A 23,750-nucleotide genomic window follows, 5' to 3' on the forward strand; every position below is an offset into this window, starting at 1 on the left:
GAGTAAATAGCTACATAAAATCCCATGCATATAGCTAGAGGTTTTTTTTTCCACATGCCAGCTTAAAGTGACACTTCCTTTCTTTTAAAAGTTGGTGGCGCTCTTTAAATGACACTTAATTTTAAATAGAAATAATTATGAAACTTTGTGTCAGTTGTGCATTGTCAGATGATAAAACTAATGTGCAAAGAATCTTAAATTGTAAAATGAAATTATTGGAATATATATTTTACAAATATAAAGAATGATAGGAAAGCAAAGTAATTATGAAACAGTGAAAAGCTGAAATGAGTAATAAGATTAATTTTGCTGAGGTAGTCTACCCAAGCATTTGTAGAGCCTAAGCTAAAAATCTTGTGGTCTTGTCAGTTGACCTTCATATTTCAGTTTTTTTACCTATAAAATGAAGGGCTTGGACCATAGATTTCTTAGGTCCCTTCCATTGTGAAATTTTATTGCAAATAAAATTTTACCATTCATATTTTCTCCTCTTTTTTGCTCTTTCTGGCATATTCTTTTTAGTTTATAAGAGTCCCTTTTCTCTCAACTTTTTATAACTAACTGTTGTCTTCTACTCTGTAGAATTAGAGTGAGGTGTTAATATGTTGATTTAAAAATAATTTTACAGGTGACAAATACTGTCTTGAACGTAGCAAACAAAGGTTGTAGATATTCTTGGAATGAAAACACAGGTGGGAGTCTGCAGATGGTCCATTAATTTCACATCTTCACCAGAGATAATTTTTCAGTGTGAACATCAATTAAAACATTTTTTTTTAGTCCATGTCCATCCTTCTATACTCGTGGGCAGAATTAGTGATGTAACCTGATGAAATGTTAGCCAATTTGTAATATGTTGTCTGTGATTTTCCCTTCATTTCAATGGAAATAGCTCTTTATTTTTCAGTAACTTCTGTTTCTAATTTTTATAGGTGTTCACATTCACTCATAATTAGATTTGTTATAAACCCTTATTTTGTTCTTAATCTCCCTTGGTTTTTGTTTAAATCCTTTAACAAAAGAATCAGTCATCTGTGATAGGCAGATCATTGTTTATTTATAGAGTAGCCCAGGTATCTTATTTTGTTGAGTGGTTTTCTTAATAAAATTTTTCTGGATGCTAAATAACCTCAGCTGTTAACCTCAGACTTGAACCATCTCACAGGTATCTGTCTGCCTAGCTTTCTTCACCTCATACTTTAGTTACCCATAAGTGACTATTTTTCTTACTAGTCTTATTCAAAATCGTTATTTTTAAATGACTGTTGGTCTGGCCTTGCCATCATAGATGAAAATTCCTCAGAGCCCCTTTTACATGCCCCCCCTTTTTTTCAAAATGTGCAAAGACAACACAAAATTTTAGAAGTTTTATTTTTTATGATATTTGAAAGCAGTGATACGACTTGACTAGTTGATGATTTTGCTACATGGTTTGTTCAAAACAAAACAGACCAAAAACCTCAGTCTACATGTTGTTTCTCTCAGGGCTTGGTGTAGCTCAGTGATGTTGATCACTGCTTAAGAAAGCAGTCATTATGCTTTTCTTTCTTTGCAGAAATAGATTATTCTGTATTTTTCTTAATATGCTTAATAGTATTGATAGAGTTGTTTCACAATTTAACATACATTTTAGCAATCAACTGATTTAATATATGTTAAATTGTGAAACAACTCTATCAATACTATTAATGGAATAATGTCTTGGACTGATGATGTTCCTTTTTTCTTCAAAGATCCACCTTGCACTTGACTCCAAAGTGCTTAAAATTATGGCAGCCTTTTACGGAATGAAACTGTTCTCTTTTCTAAGATCTTGAAGAATGAGTTTATTACATTTAGCTTGTTAAAAAGGATTGCAGGTTTTGGACTCATTACTGAGATTTTTAATTTCCCAGTGCTCAGGGCTTAAATATTTTTTAAGAAATTTGGTAAGCTAAAATTTAATATTACCTTCTAAAGTTTAACAAAGTAGTACCATTTTGAAAAATCACTGTATTTTAAAACTTGGTTAATTTTTTTTTTATTTTAACACTTTGTTGTACCAACAAACATGATTTGTAGTGTGAACACTTATATACCCAATTAGAAGTCATCTGTTGATCAGCTCCTTCTATTGCTCTCGAATGCCCCATTCAGTTCAAGCCTAGGTGGTTTTATGCTTGAGTGGGTTTGCTACTAAAGCAGATGAGGGTGGAGTTATTAAAATACTATTAAAATATATTTTCTACCAAATATTTTATCCACGTTATTATTATCCATATTCTGACATTAGATGTAGATATTGTAGTCAACACTTTGTAAAGTTCCCCTGACATTGAATTGATACAAAAACAAAAACAAACTCTCCTTTGTTCTGTCCACTTCTTATCCTTGCTGGTATTTAATACTCTGTTCCTGGCACCTTTTAAAGTCACCTTTGTTTAGTAACTTCTGTAAGAATGTAGAGCTAGCTATTCCATCTTTGTAGCAAAGAGGATTATTTTTTGGGGAAGGGGTATGTGCAGGGGACATGAGAGGAATGGGGGAAGACTATAGGTTAGATCTTTCTGGATACTCTCTATTGCTAAGAAACATTGTTCCTTTTTAAATGTATATACTTGTATCTTTTGAGGATCAGAAAGTTTGATGTTTAAGAAATTTAAAAAAATGTGACAGGAAAGTCGTGATAAAAAACATCTAACAGATGTAGGAATAAAATTATCTCCATGTTTTAGTGTAAAGGAAATGAAATTCACTATATTTAAGATGAGCAGTTTCACAGTAAAAAAAAAATTTAAAAACATCAGCCCAGTTTACCAACTTATAAGTTGAACCCTTAAAACAAGGAGGTATTCAGCAAGAGAAAATGAGGATTTGATGATTATCTCATTTGCTTTATGATTTGAATGAATAGCAAATGCTATTTTAGTTTTCAAAGTTCAGAAGTTAGCAAGTTTTAAAAAGGATTTCAACCTCTGGTTATTTTTAAGTAGAGTATCTCTTGCATTTAATTACTTAATGTGCTTAATTTGTCTCATACTCGATTATCATTTAGCACATTATTATTAATACTGAAAGCTATAAAATGATAGAGAAGAGTATTTAATACCATCTAAAGGTGTACACAGTGTATAGAGAGAAGCTTATATGTTCTGTGCTTTTTAAGAGTATGTAATATATGCCTAGAAAAGGGGTTGAAGATTTATGTATGAAAATATCAGTAGTGATTATTCCTAAGTGGTGTGATAATGACTTTTGTGTTTTCTTTTTGCTTCTTTATATTTTATTAAATGTCTTCTGAAGATTTAAAGAGAATATATAAAATACCTTGTAATGTTACAGTTTGAAATTTTGCTTCTAAAATATGTATTTAATGGTTTATTTTGGCACATAAGTTCACTTGATTTTTTTTAAAATAATTAAAATTAGGAAGCATTTAGTTAGTAGTTCAGTCCTTTAGGTATACATAGGGAATCTTAGTTGATAGTTCATTTTTATTTTTAAATTGCTGTAGATGTTAACACAAAAAGCTTTATTTTCCCTTTTAGTACGAGAATTTAATAACAGAAGACAGTATTAGTTTTCACCCTGTTAAGAGTTTATGAACTGTAGGGCATAAAGAGGAAAACTAGATGGTAGCTCCCTCTTTGTCAGACTTATTCTTTGAATTTACTCATGTACTTTCTTTTAGGGTTTTCCTGTACTTTTTAGAAACAATGGTTACTATACTACAAGAAATCTCATGTTCTTCCTGTTTACTATAATAAAGAACCTTGTTATGCTCTCTAGTTCCTTGTGATCACTGATCTTGAAGTACTTGTACCTACTATTCCTACTATCATAGAGTATAGGCTTTTCCCAAACACTTGGAGAGTTACTTGAGATAACTTTATTCAGTAATACCTCATTGACCACTGACAACCAGGCATAAAGTGTTGTTAGTGAATATTAGTGAATATTTGGTGTTAACTTTAATTTATGGGAATTTACCAGCTAATTAGGAGTACTGTAGGCAGATTTAAGAAAGGGTTTAAGATGGTTTTATGTGCCAGTTTCATCTCCTTTTTCTTGTTTACTGCCTCACCATCCTTTTCTTCCAGCACTCATGTTTTGTGACCTGGTACATCCTGATTTTTGCCATATAATATTGATAAATAACAAGATGAATCTTTTGGTTTCATATTTAGTATAAGACTTAGGCCACAAACATCTAATGGAGTCATGGGTAGAAAATAAGATATAAGAAATTATTGCAGACGTTTAACTTTTAAATTGCAGACTATCGGTGGTCCATGCCAAGTCATAGTTCACAAGTGGGAGACTCATCTACAACCACGATCAATAACCCCTTTAGGTATGGGCATTAACTGCATCTGTTTGAGGCATATGCATAAAGTTACTAATATGCTGCACAATGGCTTAGTGGGATTTAATAAATTTTTATTCTAAAGTTTAAGGTCAATGCATTATCAGTACTGCAAATTTCACTTAGCATATCATGGATCTTTTAAAACTAAACAATTCTTAATTGCCTTTCTTTATAAACTTTGTTAGAAATGCTTGCCAAGTTATTTTTATTTGGGGGGATTTGATTAATTTATTGTGGAATATTTATTTTCATTTGGAGTATTTAACAAAGTTTGTAAAATGACATTCTCCTTGACTGAGCATCCACAGCTTTATTTGATTACTTGCTCAGAGAGCTTAGAGAACATTTGAGGAAAGAGTTAATCCAAAACAAAAATTCTTAAATTTTTAATTTTGAATAGTAGGAGCAATAGAATAAGTTATCCTATTTATTCTGTTTTTTTTTTTTTTAACTAGTAAATACTTGAATAAACTTATATGAATGCATTCAGATTTCTTGGTTGTAGCAGACATATTTTCCTCCTGATTTACTTAAATACCTGCTGGCTATGTTAAAATTGAGACTCAGATAGTTGATTTTATTTTGTTCTTGTTTTTTCCCCCCCCAAAGCATCATTCCATTTTCTTGTGCCAAAAAAATGGCATTTCTCTTCATACAAGTATTTTTGAATTTCCTTTTCCTTACTGAGATTAAAATTTGAAGTTCATATCATATGCATAAATTACCCACTTGGATTCATCTGTAAATTCACTTGTGCTGAGAACTGTATCTTTTATTTTCTAGAGAAAATTAGAATTTAAAGATAATAATGGCTTGCTAGTAGCTATCTTAGATTAGAAAGTAGTGAGAGATCCTGCTTTACCCTGTGGCAAGGACATGTCTTGTTTTAAACATATTTCATTCCATCCTCTTTATTGGATTTTCTTTTATGTTTTAATACATTTTTGATAGTATATTTAAAGTTTTCATGAATGTACTTTAGAATTACAATAGTCCCATACTGAGGTTGGAAATTATTAGGTATTAAACATTTAAAAAATAATTTGCGTTTGGAAGCATTTTGCAGTTAAATATATTTTCTTATTGTAAGAAATACAATGTTTGTTTCTGGTCTTTTAAAATAAATTAATTTTATACTTTTGGAAAGCATAATCTCTAAACTTAAGAGCTGCGTGAAATCTACTAAGAATCTTTATTGGGAACTATCACACCTATTTTGACAAATATTTCAGACTTAACGTTTAAAGTTAAACTGGGAAAGGAGGTAGCAGGAAAGATCATTAGTGTTTTACTGAAGAGGGGGGGGCTTACCAGCTTTTCTTATTTAGCTGAAATTTCTGTTAGAAGGGAATGTGCTAGCACTTATTCTTTTGGTAGTTCCTCACAGCTCTGTATATGCAGGTAAGTTTGTGCTGTTTGTGAAGCTTGTAGCTGGCTATAGAGAATAGTTGGGATTCGAGGAGAGTTATGTTTTAGATAAGTTCAGAATATGCACTACATAAGAATAAGCATTTTAATTGTGCCAAGACCTTTGGTTTAAAAAAATCACCCAGGAGATATTGTTGTCCAGCAGCCTGTCTCATAAATTGGTGGGTGTAGAGGTTTGTCCCAGTGCCTCTAGAGGGCCTCTCTGAGGAGTTTTCTTTCCCTTCCTTGTAACACCACGAATCATCACCAAGTTTGTATGAACTTCTACTGTTTGATTACCTCCTTAAAAGGGAATTCTTTATTGAGGGCTACAATAAATATGCTTATTCATTTTGGGCTGCTTTTAAATTTTAGATTTCATATTTTAAAAATCCTTAAGGTGGGTAATTTCTCAGTTTGTGCATTCTGTATACATCATGAATTTTAACTAGGTTTTTTTTTTATTTTCCTTCAATTCTAGAAACTGAAATTATTATTGACGATGGACAATTTGGAATCCACAGTAAGTGAGACTGAGTTTTGATAGTCTTTACTGATACCACTGAGATGTTACCTTACTTTTCATTAGAAACAGCACAGGGAAATGTGACAGTATGATACTGAAAATAGAGACTAGATCTAAGAAACAACCATGTTGTGTTAAATAATAGTTTCCAGTATAATTCTTAAGCTTTAAAATTTTATCCTTTTGGTTTTTGACTGGTGACTTAGATGTATGAATTACTATACTTAACTTAAGAGTATTATACTTAACTGTTAATATATCATCCCTTTTTTTTTTATTTTTATTTGTTTATTTACAGCATAACAGTGTTCATTGTTTTGGCATCACACCCAGTGCTCCATGCAGTACGTGCCCTCCCTATTACCCACCACCTGGTTCCTCAACCTCCCACCCCCCCCCACCCCCCTGCCGCCCCTTCATAACCCTCTGGTTGTTTTTCAGAGTCCATAGTCTCTCATGGTTCATCTCCGCTTCCAGTTTCCCTCAACTCCCTCTCCTCTCCATCTCCCCATGTCCTCCATGTTATTTGTTATGCTCCACAAATAAGTGAGACCATATGATACTTGACTCTCTCTGCTTGACTTATTTCGCTCCGCATAATTTCTTCCAGTCCCGTCCATGTTGCTACAAAAGTTGGGTATTCGTCCTTTCTGATGGAGGCATAATACTCCATTGTGTATATGGACCACATCTTCCTTATCCATTCATCCGTTGAAGGGCATCTTGGTTCTTTCCACAGTTTGGCGACCGTAGCCATTGCTGCAATAAACATTGGGGTACAGATGGCCCTTCTTTTCACTACATCTGTATCTTTGGGGTAAATACCCAGCAGTGCAATTGCAGGGTCATAGGGAAGCTCTATTTTTAATTTCTTCAGGAATCTCCACACTGTTCTCCAAAGTGGCTGCACTAACTTGCATTCCCACCAACAGTGTAAGAGGGTTCCCCTTTCTCCACATCCTCTCCAACACATGTTTCCTGTCTTGCTAATTTTGGCCATTCTAACTGGTGTTAGGTGGTATCTCAATGTTGTTTTAATTTGAATCTCCCTGATGGCTAGTGATAATGAACATTTTTTCATGTGTCTGATAGCCATTTGTATGTCTTCATTGGAGAAGTGTCTGTTCATATCTTCTGCCCATTTTTTGATATGATTATCTGTTTTGTGTGTGTTGAGTTTGAGAAGTTCTTTATAGATCCTGGATATCAACCTTTTGTCTGTATTGTCATTTGCAAATATCTTCTCCCATTCTGTGGGTTGCCTCTTTGTTTTGTTGACTGTTTCCTTTGCTAATATATCATCCCTTTTTAACCCCAGTGTTTGGTATTAATGTTTTCAAACATTCTAGACCTTAAGCGAGGTTTGTGCAGTTTGTGTGTATATGCACTTAGAGTAAAATCCAGATTAAACAAAATGTTCCAGTAATTCTCCTGAGACTTTAACAATTAATTTTTGGTGGAGTAGATAATCCTTTTACTTCTGAATATGTTGAAAATGTCATGCATTCATATACTTTTGTGCTTCACTAAGTACTTTATCCTGAGGGTTCAAGTTGTCTTTGGTGACTGGGATTCTCACAGTAAAATAGTGTTACGATGCTAAACTGCATTTTTGTTTTAGATCTTTTTTTTTTTTTTTTTTTTATTTATTTGACAGAGAGAAATCACAACTAGGCAGAGAGGCAGGCAGAGAGAGAGGAGGAAGCAGGCTCCCCGCGGAGCAGAGAGCCCGATGTGGGGCTCGATCCCAGGACCCTGAGATCATGACCTGAGCCGAAGGCAGAGGCTTTAACCCACTGAGCCACCCAGGCGCCCCTTTGTTTTAGATCTTAAACTGGTCAAAGATACAGGGAGGGTGAGCAAAAGGTGTGCTTGCACTGACCGTGAACCAGAGATAAATTGCTGATACTAGGTGCCTATGTTTATACACTTGAGAAATGTACACATGCTTTGGCAGTGTTTGGATAGGAATTTTACTTCTTTTCCTTAATTTTATTTGGGATGACTTATATATAGTACATTGTAAGGTAGTATAAAATACTTGCATAGCTTTAGTTTTAGTGTTTTAGAGTCTTGTTCTCTTTATTTACAAAAGATATTTATTGCACATGTTTTAGAGAGCTTGCTGGATGGAGAAGTAGCTTTCTCATGTTCCTAACTGTAAGGCAGCACATGTCCCTTTACTGTATGTTAATATCTCTGCATAGTTACAAATGCAGGCATTTCTTTGCTCTTTTGTAGTTGTTCTCTTAAACTCAGCTTAAGTTAGCTGTCAGGATGGAAAACTGTCTTTCCAAGTTTGTCCATTTCTGAGAACAGTTTAAAATTAAGAGAGGATAGTGGTTTCTCTTTACTTATAAAATTTAGTAATTATTGTACCTAAGTTATACCTAAAGAGAAAAACTTCTTTTTTTTTTTTTTTTAAGCCTTGTTGATAAAAAACTTAGGTTCAAAATGGCTGACAGCTCTCTGATATTTATAAAAATTTTATGACATATGTTAGCAGGAAACTTCAAGTTAAATAATGCTAATACAGTGTTATCACAATCCTGCCATTTCTTTATGTCAGAATTTCTAAATGCAAGAATACAGAATTGACTCACAGTTTTGGTTTTAACCTTCTCCTGTCTCAAGCTCCAGCTTTAGTGGTAGAACTGGTTCCAGCTGAGGAGCTCATGTGACTGGAAGTGTGATAGTGGTCCTCAGTGAAACACTGCTAGGTTAAAGCCAGTGAGGAATGTGGTATTCTCTCAGAAATAGATGCTGTTACCTCGATAATGGATTCAGTAAGAAATTTTAATTTACTTAAGTTGTTAAATATTGCTAATTGTTATCATTTAACTTCATATAAAAGTTCATATAACTTCATATAAAAGTTTTTGAGGGATAAATTTAAAACTACGTATGTGTTTGCTTTGGAGAGAAGTTCCAGTGATATATAAACTGAGTGTATGCACATGTGAACATGAATTAGAATTTAGAAAGAATTTTAGATTGTTTCAAAAAAGTGTGTATAATAATTAGTGTTCTTCATATTTACTCTGCCAGATGGTGTTGAAACTCTGGATTCTGGATGGCTGACATGTCAGACTGAAATACGATTACGTTTGCATTATTCTGAAAAACCTCCTGTCTCAATAACAAAGAAAAAATTAAAAAAATCTAGATTTAGGTATGACCATGTGTATTTGTTACTTAACCTGTTTGTTTTTACTAATGCTGTAGATTTCTGACCCATTTTTTTTTTAGCCTTTAAGTGTATAAACTAAGAACATAGCACACATATAGATTAGGTTACGTTTTCTTATTGAAGGGTCTTGTGAGAGTGAACTGCTTCCCTGACTCAGATTGTTCCAGTTAAACATACTTCTCTTAATATTAATTGCTAAATTTGAAAGCAGAAAATTTTTCTGTCTAGGTAAGTGATTTCCAAATGTATATATCTTTGTGGTTTCTACCATTCAGAATTTTTTTTTTTTTAAGGATTTTGTGTGTTTATTTATTAGAGAAAGAAAGCATGAATGCGAGCTGGGGGAGCAGAGGGAGAGGAGCATGCCGCCTCTGTGCAGAGATCCCATGATCTTGAGATAATGACCTTAGCTGAAACCAGGAGTTGGACACTTAACCAACTGAGCCACCTAGGTGCCCCCATTTAAAATTTCTTAGTGTAGCATTATTTTGTTTTAAAATTGATATGACAGAAGTGAATTTGTGCTAAATGAGGGGATAAACAGAGAAAAATGACTATTGGGAATATCCTTCAGTGGTCTAAAGTGTTTCTGTGTTGAAAATGAAAATTTTTTTCATGAAGAAAGGTAACAGTGATCATGGCAATTCCAGATTAGTTTCTTCCTAATTCTGTATTAGGAATAGATTTCAAGCTTTGTGTAAATAGCTACATATTGGGTAACTTGATTTTTCTGTAATGTCCATCGTATATACCTTTAAGTGAGCTGGCTTCTCAGTGACCCAGGCAGCCCTATCATTTTGTTGGGCCCATGGTCAAAGGAGCGAGACTGATATAAAGCGAAGGTCAAGCAAAGCTTTATATCGTGCCAAGCATCAAGAATCAAACTGACCGTCCAGGGCTGTCTCCTGCAAAGAGGCGACCTCTCTCTGCCTTACAGACTATCTTTTAAGGGCAAAGGCCATGTGGTTGGGCCTGGCCACGCACAGGTGACCAATGAGATTGTAATACATAGGGAAAGCTGCACAGTCATACTAGGTCACACATAAGTGACCAATTGAATCAATTGAATTACAGTTTACCCTATAGTAGATATTTGAACTAGCCTATCACCTTGGTCAGAATTGGCGCCCAAAAGGCGGGGCCTATACTCCTTGGTAGCTAGGGAGACAGTATGCGCCCCCACTGATTGGATGCCTCTACCTAGCCTGACCCACCCTTGTATTTGGGCTTTGTTACCTGGTTTCCGGGACTTGTTTTTAAGTAAGTCCCCTGGGGGGAGTGGGGGACAGGGACAGTAAGTTTTACTGTATAAACAACAAAGTCACTCAAAGTCATTGTTTAACTGGATGTAATCGCTCTGGCTAAATAGGCTCTTACAATTTGAGTTTTTATAACTTAGGGACTGAGAGTTGTAAGTTTTGGTATGTAATGCATCCTTTTCTGACAAAATAACAGGGTTGGGTTGAAAGGGCCATTTTCAGCAACTGAAGTAATTAATAATACAATACTTTGTGTCTTTATAATAAGACTTAAAAGATACTGTAGGTAATAACCCATAAATGTTTTGTAGTAACTGCTTAAATACTGTCATACTTATCCCAGTCATAAAATTAAAAAGGGGCAGAGTGGGTAGCATTTCACAGCCCTTTGCATTAGCTATTCTGAGAAGCGAAAGGTTTTGGGTGTATCTTATCTTTGTTCACAGTGTTTCTAGGCTTTTTTCATACATAATTGAATCATTTTTTCTTTTAAACTTTATTTATTTAGTTTTTTTTTTGCAGGAGAGCTCGAATGCACCCTCATGAGACCCACTCCCACCCCCACCTAGGGGAGAGGGGCAGACTGGGTGGCTCAGTCAGTTAAGCCTCTTGAGTTTGGCTCCTGTATTGATCTCACTTGGTGGTGAGATTTGGCTCTGTGCTTGGGGTGGAGTGTTTAACATAGTTGAATCTTTTATTTACATGTGAGAAGAAACAAATCGTGTTACAACTATAAAGGATCTTCTTAAAATAGGAATAAAATCTTGAGGGGTGCCTGGGTGGCTCAGATGGTTGGGTATCTGTCTTTAGCTTAGGTTGTGATCCCAGGGTCCTGGGATGAGCCCTGTTCAGTGGGGAGCCTGCTTCTCCCTCTCCCTCTGCTGTTTCCCCTGCTTGTGCTCTCTTGCTGTGTCAAATAGATAAATAAAATCTTTAAGAAGAAAAAAAAAAAAGGAGTAAGACCTTGAAATAACTGTAGAAGATAAACAAGATGGTTGGTTGGGCTTAGAGGATTTGTTTTCCTTTCCTTGACTTTAGTTAAGAAATTAATAGATAATTGATGGTTGGGGTTCTGCTTGCAGATTTCTGATTGCAAATGCATACTGAGTCCTATACCATTTTTGTTTATATAGAAGTTATTTTTTGAGTGTTAGTATATATTATTGTGTTAATCAGGCTTAAATTGGAATATTTTTGTATAACCAAACTTTGGTGGGCTCTACAAATTAAGTAACTGATTGCTATTGAAGTAATTGTGTATGGAGCACCTGACTGGCTCAGTCTGAAGAGTATGTGACTCTTGATCTCAGGGCCGTGAATATGAGCCCCATGTTGGATGGACAGATTACTTAAAAAAAAAAAAAAGGTGATAAACTTTATTAAAATTTGTGTATAACTAGAAATTTGTGTTCTGACCACCTCTTCCTCCCAAATCTGTATTTAATGATAAACTAAACCTTCATGGGGTAGGAGATAAATTGGTCTGCAAGAATATCTGGACTTTAAAAACTTGGCAATAGCTTATGCATTTTAAATAAGATGCTAGACATGCTGTTCTTTCTCATTATCAGCAAGTTTTAAAAAAAATTTTTTCATTACCAGCAAGTTTTAAACAAGCTTCTCATTCAGTTTACTCTCTCCGTAAGTAGAGATTATAACCATTACAGAGCTATTTGAAGAAAACATTTAATATAAATGACTGAAATTTTTTCATAAATCCCTTTAAACTTGAATTTGTTTATTTATTTGTAAAATGAATTTTACAAAATTTTATTTTACAAAATTTTTCTGATAACATTGCTGTATTAGAATAGTTATTTTTTATTTTTGTGCCTTTCTTGCATATTTATTACTGTCCAAATGTAGTTTCTCTTCATATATCCTGGTGGAGAATGTTCCTTGAGGTTCACTAATAGAATCAGTTATCCAGAACTATTCTTTATGTAATTTTTTAAATTTTTTTATTTTTTGAGAGAGTAAGAGAGAGTGAGACAGCACAAGTGGGGTGGAGAGGCAGGGAGCCCCATGCGGGGCTCAAACCTAGGATCCTGAGATGATGACCTGAACTGAAGGCAGATGCTTAACCGACTAAGACACCCAGGTGCCCTGTTTATTTGTTTCATTTAAAAAGTAGTTACATGGAAGTATATACACACATGTAAAAAATGTGTGCATGCATACAAATAAACATTTAATGCACTATTTTTTTTAAAAATAATGTACTTTTCACAGAATACCTGGACACACTGTAGTAAGGTAGAAGAAAGGGGAAATTTTTAAAAAATTTTTTTTAAAAATTATTTTTATTAACATATAATGTATTATTTGCCCCAGGGGTACAGGTCTGTGAATCGTCAGGCTTACACATTTTACAGCACTCACCATAGCACATACCCTCCCCAGTGTCCATAACCCAACCACCCTCTCCCTATTTTTAAAAGATTTTATTTATTTATTTGACAGAGAACACTACAAAGAGAGAGGGAACACAAGCAAGGGAGTGGGAGAGGGAGAAGCAGGCTCCCCACTGAGTAGGGAGCCCTATGCAGGGTCTGATGAGATGAAGACCTGAGCTGAAGGCAGATGCTTTACCACTGAGCCACCCAGGCACCCGAAAAGGAGAAACTTTTTAATTTACAGCCTCCAACTCTAGTCTTGTAATGTACACTAACAGAATATGGTTTCAGTATTGTGTTTGTTTTTATACATATATTCTTTTGTGAGACTTTTCAAAAGAAATTGAGATAGCCATATATAAATGAGATAATAGTAAATGCCTCTATAGAAAAAGAATTACTGATAACCTTAGATATAATGAGCATTTATCTTGTTTTAATTCTTTGCAGAAATACATGTAGATAAAAACATCAATATCTTATAAAACATAACTAATGCCTTAACCAGTAATAATGTGTAGTCTCATATAATACCATATTTTTGTTACTTGAAGGATTAGCATATTCAGGGTGCACTTTTAAAGTTGGCGTTCAGGTAACATTTGTATGAGTATACCTTTCTTTTTTTTTTTGCATTTCATTATTTTTTGCATTTGTGTAGGGTAAAGCTGACATTAGAGGGCCTGGAAGAAGATGATGATGATAGGGTGTCTCCCACCGTTCTTCACAAAATGTCCAACAGCCTAGAGATATCCTTAATAAGCGACAATGAGTTCAAGTGCAGGCATTCACAGCCAGAGTGTGGATATGGCTTACAGCCCGATCGTTGGACAGAGTACAGCATACAGACGATGGAACCAGATAACCTGGAGCTAATATTTGACTTTTTTGAGGTGAGTAATTATTTCACGGAGAGAGTTGAGAAAGAATGCAGGCATGGGCTTATTTTTAAATATTTTGATTTTTATTTTAGTCTGAGTGTAAACCCATGATTCATACATCCTTTTAGATGTTTACTTTTCTATACATTTTAGCAGGCTTAAAAAACTTGGAGTTGATAGACTCAAGTACTATAAAAAAAACCTCAGTTGAATTGATGTTTTACATCAAGACCAGATGTCTTAATGTTTAGGCCTGTTCTTTTTTCTTTCTTTCTTTTTTTTAAACCAACATGGGGCTTGAACTCACAGCCCTGAGATCAAGAGTTGCGTGCTCTGCTGACTTAGCCAACCAGGCGCCCCTGTGCCTATTCTAAGTATAAGTGAATAATATCCAAAGGAGCCTCCAAGGATAAACAGAGGGACGAGCAGACTGTGTAACTCTTGGTGGGCAACCCAGGACTCAACATGATTGAGTCCTCCTCATGACTAAAGTGTGTGGTTTACTGAGGCATTTTATTATAAGAATTCATAACAGTGGGGGCGCCTGGGTGGCTCAGTGCGTTAAGGCCTCTGCCCTCGGCTCAGGTCATGATCCCAGGGTCCTGGGATCGAGCTCCACATCAGGCTCTCTGCTCAGCAGAGAGCTTTCTTCCCTTCCTTTCTCTCTGTCTGCCTCTCTGCCTACTTGTGATCTCTGTCTGTCAAATAAAATTAAAAAAAAAAAAAAGAATTCATAACAGTGGACTCATTTTTGCAACTTTACTTGATATTGTAAATATGTAGCAAAAAAGAGTTGCTATGAAAATTGTGCCAGGTTGTTCAGAATCTGCTGCTAGCCTTCCAGAGTTACTCATGACTCTTAACACTAGAGCCCTCTGACTTGGTGGCTGTACAAGTGCTCTCATCTTTACAAGTCTTCCTGGGTCCTTGGCTAAGGTCCTTGCTTGTGGTTATGTGTATTGCTTTCCTTAGACTCTTGCTCTTTGGTACTTCCACTCCCATTTCCATTAGATGAGGGCACCCAACCACAGTTTTGTGAAAACAGCAAAAAACAGAATGGATTTAAACCCACAAGTAACATTTGTTACACTTGTCAATTAAAATCATCATACTCTTGAATTATTTAATTTGATGATGCCTTCATGCATCGCCTTTGCAACTGGCTTTTTGGCTACTTTGCATTGTACGAAATTTAAAGTGTTTCCTTTCAAAAAACTATAATAAAGAATTTTATTTTTAAAAAAACCTATAATTTGATCTTACCTAAGTAAGAAGATCTGTGGGACTTTATTGTTAAAATGTGAGGTTTTTGTTGAACATTTCCTTATTTCTAAAGGACGTAGCTTTTAATACTCTTAAATGTCCTAACTTGCTTTTCATTTGTTTAGTAGTTTTGGAAATACTACTGTATTCGTCGACTGGGCTGATAAAATATCCAATGTAATGTCCAAATGAGTATTTAGTTTCCTAGAAAGTTAACTATCCCTTTATGCTCTGTTGGAAAACATTTTTAGAGAATATAATACACATTAACGGCTCACTACAGGTGTTTGTTAGTCTTTGAATATAAAGATACTTAGAAACTTTGTCAGTGTTTGAAATTCATCTGATACATGTTAGAGAATCAGAAGTGCCAATCATCAGAGTTATGACTAATAAACTACCATATAAAATCTTAAAATATTATATACTAAAATGTATCATGTATTTTACAAAGAATTTATCTAAATTACCTGAACATAAATTTGATTCCTATTTATTACTGATCTTCTTCAATAGATTTTGAATTAATTTTAAGGGAGTTTTTTGACCTTTAAATGGGAAATACTGAAGTGTAAGAATATGGATTATTTTAAACCTCATTTTTTATTTCAGGAAGATCTCAGTGAACATGTAGTTCAAGGTGATGCCCTTCCTGGACATGTAGGAACAGCATGCCTCTTATCATCTACCATTGCTGAGAGTGGGAAGAGCGCTGGAATTCTCACTCTTCCCATAATGAGCAGAAATTCCAGAAAAACAATAGGCAAAGTGAGAGGTAAGCTGGGAGAAACAGAGGGGCCCTTTATAAATGAGTAAAGGTTAGATTCGAATTTTGGTTAGTTAGTTTCAAATTGAGCTTTTGGGAATGGTGTTAAATTATTTGTTTTTAGAATATTATCTACTACAGTAGCAATAAGGGGCATCTGAAATTTTCTGGAAGCTTTACTTTGAATCAGTTTTGGCTTGTTACTTGTTTTCTATTTGATAGAGATTGATAAAGTTGGTTTAAGTACTTAAATGTAAATACTATTTAGATGCTCATTGTGGCCTTTTTAATCGGCTTTATCTTTATTTCTCCCCTTTTTTTTATGGAAGTTGACTATATAATTATTAAGCCATTACCAGGATACAGTTGTGACATGAAATCTTCATTTTCCAAGTATTGGAAGCCGAGAACACCATTGGACGTCGGACACCGAGGTGCAGGGAATTCGACAACGACTGCTCAGTAGGTTGAATATTTGAGCAGCATCTAGTGCGTGGTAGCTTGTGCATGATAAGGCTCCGTTGGGTTGGCCCACTGAAGGTCAGGGATCCTACATTACCTGGGATTTAGTGTAATTCAAATTAAGTAGAACTCTCATAAGACTCTGGACAGTCTGTCTAAAATCTACTGAACTGATGCAAAGAGGGACATTAAAACAGAAAGCCAGGAGGAAAAGCTTGATGCAGGAAGCAACCTGATTCTCAGCGTGTGTGTTGTGCTCTCAGGGTCTTGGTTTCCTCACCTGTACTTGGTATCATCCATACTGCCGTCCTGCTGGGTTTCAGCCTTTTCGCATTATCCCGGTCTGTCAGGGATTCTAAGTCTTTATGCCACTGCAAAAGGTAGTTTTCCTTGACTGGCTACCTTACTGGGGGAGGTATGTGTGGCTGTGAGATATGTTTATATTCTGCTTATATGTACCTGTAGTCATTAGAGCTTGTTTTTATGGAATAAATGCATCACCAAGTGATGGTCACAGTCTTAATTTGAGGATACAGAAGTAGCTTCAGAATAGAGAATTTTGAACTGGTTCCGTTGTTAAAGACATAGTTGGCTTTTTTTTTTTTTTTTTTAAGATTTTACTTATTTATTAGAGGGAGACAGCAAGAGCACGGGGAGGGACAAGCAGACTTATCCCCCCAACTCCAAGCACAGAGCCTGATGTCAGCAGGGCTCCATCCCAGAACCCTGAGATCCTGACCTGAACCTAAGTCAGATGCTTAATGACTCAGCCCTCCAGGGGCTCCAGTTGGCTTCTTTATTACATTTGTTTTCTTTATCCTTTCTATAGTCGGTGATAACTATATATCTATATATTTCTTCTCTTCCAGGCTTGCTAAAGTTCAAGAAAATACTATTGCTTCTTTAAGAAATGCTGCTAGTCATGTAAGTGACCCTTTCTTTTTTTGAAAACTTGGTACTATTGGTCCAAAGGTAGCAAAGTAGAGAAATGTGGGCCTGGGGAGTCTGTTCCATTAAAAGCTTAAAAAGGTTAAGTAGGAAAAAAAAAAAAAAAAAAGGTTAAGTAGGTTAAAAATGCATGCTTCTGAATATAATTCTAAGCGAAGGTAAAGTATCTTTGAGCATTTGTTTTTAGATTCTTGATCAGGATTGTGATGAAAACTATAGAATCATTAGCATCTTTGTTTGAGATTACAGGGGTTTTTTTGTTGTTTGTTTTAAAAGGTTTTATTTATTGAGAGAGGAAGAGAGCATAAGCAGGGGGAGGGACAGAGGGAGAGAGAAAAGCAGGCTCCCCACTCAGCAGGAAGCCCAACGTGGGGCTCAATCCCAGGACCCTGAGATCATGACCCCTGGTGAAGGCAGATGTTCAACCGACTGAGCCACCCAGGAGCCCCTGAGTTTACAAATTTTGAGTGATTGGAACAAGAAAAACATTCCCCATTAAGCATTGGTTTTCATTAACTGAGTATTGTCTCATTCAGATACTTTGGAAATAATAATTATAGAAGGATTTGATAGTGGTTTTATATAACACTTAAGTCTGTCAGTTTATCTCCTGCATACCAACTTGATTATGTTAAATTTCTTAATTCCTTTTATCCATTTAGTGAAGGTTAGAGTCCATTTTTTACCTTTTAGTTTTTTTTCAGCAACTACAACTTGACATTTTAATCAAGAACCTGAGATTCCCAGGTCTCCCCCACTGCCTTGTACCTGACTGAAAAGCTTCATGCTCTGAAATTAAACTAGGAAGGAAATGGAGGAACAACTCATTCTTTTATTTTCATTTTTTCCACAGTGTTCTCCGCATGCCTTAAGCTTTTGTCTTTTTAAAAAATAGTTCAGCAAGTAAACTTGATTAGTGTGATGTTTAATTTTATCACTTATATGAGCAAACATCTATTCCGAGACATACTTTTTTCCTATTTGAGCATCTCTACAATTGGTAAGGGTTTTACTCCTTTCTTAGCCTTGCATCCTGGTATCATGGGCAGCTTTTTTTCCTCTTTTAGTGGTATATGAAGCATTTTATAATTCATGACATTTTACATTAATTATTTTAGTGCTCAAAAATATGAATAGTGGATTTCTTTGCCTTTTTGTTGAAAGGATATTAAATCTATGTGTGTTGGGCTCTACTTCATTTTTTGGAACCGGTGTTCATGGTAGCTAATAACTATTCTATACATTGGTTTATTCTGTAAACACATGAAGATCATGTTAATGAACTTACAGTGTCTCCATGCTTCTTCTTTTTTTTTTTTTTTTTTTTTTTTTTTAAAGAGGAAGGTTGGGAGAGGGAGGAGAGAATCTTAAGCAGGCTCCACGCCTAGTGCAGAGTCTGACACAGGGCCACAGGGCTTAGTCTCACAACCCTGAGATCATGACCTGAGCCAAAATCAAGAATCAGTTACTTAATTGACTGAGCCATCCAGGTATCCCTCTGTGCTTTTTTTTTTTTTTTTTTTTAAGATTTTTATTTATTTATTTGACAGAGAGAGAGGTCATAAGTAGGCAGAGAGAGAGGGAAGCAGGCTCCCCGCCGGGCAGAGAGCACAATGCGGGGCTCAATCCCAGGACCCTGAGATCATGACCTGAGCCTAAGGCAGAGGCTTAACCCACTGAGCCACCCAGGTGCCCCCCACTCTGTGCTTTTTGACAGAAAATTTCATTAAGCTTTTTTTCTTCCATGTTCTGTTGAGATCCTTCGTAAGTCATACAGATTGCATTTTAGAATGCCATATGCTAGTTATAAATGGCTTGTTTATTTTAATACTAAGAACATATCCTTGAAGGGGTTCTGGTATGTTATTAGCTTATTTCTTAAAGCTTACACATGGATCTAGGGATCAGATTTTATCTCTTCGTAAAATTATCTTCCTAAAGGGTAGTGATCCTGTAAAGTTAAACATTTAAACTACAGAGCTATAATTTAATTATTGTAACTAAGGATTGCAGGTGTTGTTCTCTGGTAGAAATGCTTTGTGTTACTGTCTTGTTTATAGCACTAGAAGGAGCTAAACTTATTTCCTGCTTCAGAAGTCATCAAGGAAATAGGCTCCTTTGATTCTAGTCTGTGATCCATGTGCCTTCACAAGTTGGACACCCCTCCCTTGACCTAAAGCTCGGGGACAGGTGAAAGCGTGTCATCCATCCTTACACAAGCACTTTTCTAGGCTGCAGTTACGTACAGAATGCTCAGACCTTGTTTCCTTTGATCCCAGCCAGCTTTCTTTCCGTGAATGCACACCTTTGTGGGTCAGTTTATGTTCTCAGCTTTATTTGGATTAATTCCTGTGTCAGAATGGCTCTGACTTGGAAAAATGCATCCTTAACTCATTGTCATCATCCTCCTTCCTTTTGACACTCTTGTCAGGAGATTGGGCTTGTGCGGCACTGTTCTTGACCCTCTTGCATTCTTTCTATCTTTTCAGCAGCACCTGTCATTTCCTCTTTACTCTGCTTCTGGGGTTTTGCCAGGAAAGGCTGGAAGGTGTGCCGCCCAAGTGCACCAGGGTGCAGAGCTGAGACAGTGGCTTCTTCCTTTAACCTCCTCATCTTTGAGGGTCTGCTGCCTATCGTACTTAGGGGCAACAAGGCACAAGGTGATCCCGCTCCCTGTTCCAGCAGGCTCCATTTATGCTTACAGTAGTAGCAGAGGTGACAGGCTGGCCACTGCCACAGAGTGGCCCTGGAGTGTGTTCAGGTGGATCAGTGTGCCCATGTTTTTGCCAGGAAAAAAAATTGCTGTGCTATTACAATGAAGAACGGTAAAAACATTGTAAGAGAAGAAACTACTTTTTAGAAAAGCTTGAAGCATAACATAATTCATGAGGAAGTTTTTTGTTTTGTGTACAGGTCTGTGAGTTTATAGTGAATAGTAAATTTCTATGTCCTTGTAGTTTTAGATGTATTATGGGTTAGATAATGTTTTTCAAGTACCGTTTCCTTTATTTCTTTTAGGGTGCAGCCTTTGTAGAATTTGATGTACATCTTTCAAAAGATTTTGTGCCTGTGGTGTATCATGATCTCACCTGTTGTTTGACAATGAAAAAGGTATGTTGAAATTCCTTCATTTTAATTTATTTTATCTTACTTATTTTTTCAGAGAGGGAGGGCGGGGAGAGAGAATCTTAAGCAAGCTCCATGCCCAGTGCAGAGTCTGACACAGGGTTTGATCTCACAACCCTGAGGTCATGACCTGATCTGAAATCAAGAGTTGGTCGCTCAACTGACTGAGCCACCCTGTTGCCCCAAAATTCCTTCATTTTAAACTCTTACAGTTAGATAGGTTTAAAGGCTAGGAAGTTTGTTTTACATGTATGTGTATAGTTATTTATTAGAGTTGACCAGTTCATTTTTGTGGGCAATTAATGCCAGTTCTTTCCTCTGTCAAGTTCTGTAACATTGAGTAAGGAGACAGGAATAATAATTGCCTGGAGCAGTGTCTCTGTATTGCTGATTTGTTTTCTTCTACTGTCTAACAAAGGAACCTTCCAGGTGGCTTCTGTATCAGTCTGCCACTCTGCCTGTATTAAAGCAAGAGAGGAAGCTGTCACAGTGTCTGTTTTCTAAGCTTCCTTCTAATTTTACCTCAAGCTTTTCCTCAGATTAATAGGTTAGTATGATTTGGCCAAAAGAGAAGAGCCACAGTAGAAAAGCACTTTCAAGCAAATAGTGGAGGGCCTTAGGAAAGGGGTGTAGATTTAGGAGATAGGGGAATGTGACAGACTTTTGAGTCAAGAAGGGAAATGTTCAGAACTAAACCTCTAGTTGTAAGTACCTGATGTCAGGGGAATTGAAGAAAACAGAGACCAGAGGCAGGGGGAGTGGTAATGTGGCCAGAGGTACAGTAAGCCTGGCCCAGAGTAGAGATAGAATGGAGAATGGCACGATGGAGGAGAAAGTCCAGAAGGAGATTTAAAAATGGGTATTTCCTAAAAATTGTAATTATTATTCAAACATAATTGTGATAATTGCATAGTGCTTAAATTTTAGTGTATAAATTAACCAAGTGATTTCTTAAGAACTTACTAGGTTCAGGGCGCCTGGGTGGCTCAGTGGTTTAAGCCGCTGCCTTCGGCTCAGGTCATGATCTCAGGGTCCTGGGATCGAGTCCCACATTGGGCTCTATGCTCGGCAGGGAGCCTGCTTCCCTCTCACTCTCTCTGCCTGCCTCTCTGCCTACTTATGATCTCTATCTGTCAAATAAATACATTTAAAAAAATCTTTAAAAAAAAAAAAAACTTACTAGGTTCATTTGGCGTTTTCTATAAAACTGTTGGGTATCATTTTCTGTTGAGGTGATTTAAAGTTAAGGCTAGTTTGCTAACATAGGACACTTTACCAGACATGATTGTTGTAGTGTATATGGCAAGGTGTCTGCCTGCTCATGGATTTGAATCAGTCATGGGGGTTTGGATTGCTATGATGTATGAAAAAGCATGCTTCCATTTCTAGAAGTGGACCCCACTGTTTTTGCATATATGAAGGGGCTAGGCTATAAGTCTTTCTTGGTACACCATAGGATCTGACCCTTCTTGTCCATAGTCTTAGGAGAGAGAGGGAAGAAGATACACCTATTTAGATAATAGAGGTAAAATAATTTAGTAGAAAAAGAGGGGATTGTTTTGCCCTGGGGAAAAAAATCAGTGAGAAAGTGGAACAGGAAGGAATGGAGGGAAAGATCTTTGTAGCCAAGATTGAGGTTAATGAATCAAGCCGTAATTTAAAAAAATCTATGAGAGTTAATGGAAAAGTATTACTGATCCCATTTTCACCAGACTTTGTCTTATTTTTAAATTGAATCTGGATGAGTTAGAGAATGAAAGTAAAAAATTATATGTATTTTTAGTTTTAGTTTTCAAGCTGGTATTTTCCTTAACAAAATCAATTCATGTTCATTATAAAACTGAAGAAGATTATGAAATGGAAAATAAATCTTCCTTTCCCCTTTGTCTTTGGTCACACTCCCTTACTCTTAACAGTTTCTTGTATGTCCTCTAGAAGAGCCATATGCACAAGTTTATACCATATGTATGTGAATGAATATAAATGTAGTAGATTTTAGCATATTTGTTGGATTGATGATTTATTGGTGGTCCGTTATTCACTTCCTTAAGATAAGGGTGCCTAAATAGTGTGATGTTCGATATGGTAGTAAACTCTAATAAAACAGGTTTTTTCATGGGGAAAACATTTGTAATAGATTAGAGTTCCTGTTAAGTATTACTGCTTCAGTCTAATCATTTTTTTTTCATGACCACTGAAAAAAATTTTATCAAACTTAAGTTTAAAAGGTTTAGAAAAGTTTAGAAACTTATTGACAGAAATTAATCTTTGTGTAGTACTTGTACATGTTGATTGCCTTGTCATGTAGCACGGATATACATATGTCAGAATGTCAGCAGCATCACAGGAAGTAGGGAAAATGACTGATTCCTGGCTCTATTTGTCTGCAGGGCCCTAGCTTCCTCCCAGCTGCTTTTTTCTTCCAGGCACTCCCACCTACATCAAAAACAAAAACTAGAATTTAAGAGCTGGAAGGTGTTTTTGTGTGTGTGTGTGTGTGTGTGTGTGTTTTTAAGGTGGGGGGGCTGCCCTGCATGGGCTTTCTGTGGGCTCTGAACATTTGTTCTCATCATTCACTAAGTTGTGATGTTAGGCCTGTCTAGGGTTAAACATTCAGTAATAATTTGAGGCCTATTTTTCTCTTTATTTTCTTTTTAGAAATTTGATGCTGATCCAGTTGAATTATTTGAAATTCCAGTAAAGGAATTAACATTTGACCAACTCCAGTTGTTAAAGGTAGTAATGATAACATAAAATGTAAATGATCTTTTAGTTTTAGAACGATTTATACCTTGTTTATGTTCTCTTTGTGCATGGAGATGACTATATATTCAGCATCAGTAGACTGTATTCTTGTTCTCTGTTCTATTAGGAAGAATGGGTTTGTGCTAATCCATCTGTCTTCTCTAACAGTTTCCACAGACCCCACTGATTTTGCATATGTGAAGAGGCTAGGCTGTAAGTCTGTGTGTAGACCGCGGGCCTGACCCTTCTCATCCATAGTCTTACGTTGCCTCTGGTCTGCATTAGCCCTTCTTTATAGAACTGTTTTACAGCTGGCCTTTTATGCTCTCCTTGGTTTTTATACTTCCATTCCTAGGATCTTTGTATGTTTTTTTTATACCATGCAATTTTATATGATTACTCTTCCTGTTTTCACTAGATACCTATATAGATG

General features: G+C 36.0%; 1 protein-coding gene across 3 annotated transcripts in view; it reads left to right on the forward strand.

Annotated features, from left to right (window-relative positions):
* The window catches only part of GPCPD1 (glycerophosphocholine phosphodiesterase 1), a 65,781-nt gene that overhangs the window by 25,071 nt on the left and 16,960 nt on the right, over nucleotides 1-23,750 (forward strand). For all 3 annotated transcript variants that reach the window (XM_045980403.1, XM_045980404.1, XM_045980402.1), the window contains exons 5-13: nucleotides 4,258-4,333; nucleotides 6,237-6,278; nucleotides 9,330-9,453; nucleotides 13,788-14,019; nucleotides 15,883-16,045; nucleotides 16,366-16,498; nucleotides 17,368-17,422; nucleotides 20,465-20,557; nucleotides 23,231-23,308. In XM_045980403.1, the coding sequence (XP_045836359.1) occupies nucleotides 4,258-4,333; nucleotides 6,237-6,278; nucleotides 9,330-9,453; nucleotides 13,788-14,019; nucleotides 15,883-16,045; nucleotides 16,366-16,498; nucleotides 17,368-17,422; nucleotides 20,465-20,557; nucleotides 23,231-23,308 (996 nt within the window). The remainder of the gene's footprint in view (nucleotides 1-4,257; nucleotides 4,334-6,236; nucleotides 6,279-9,329; nucleotides 9,454-13,787; nucleotides 14,020-15,882; nucleotides 16,046-16,365; nucleotides 16,499-17,367; nucleotides 17,423-20,464; nucleotides 20,558-23,230; nucleotides 23,309-23,750) is intronic.

This window comes from Meles meles, chromosome 16, assembly GCF_922984935.1.
Source record: "Meles meles chromosome 16, mMelMel3.1 paternal haplotype, whole genome shotgun sequence".
NCBI classification, from domain to species: Eukaryota; Metazoa; Chordata; class Mammalia; order Carnivora; family Mustelidae; genus Meles; species Meles meles.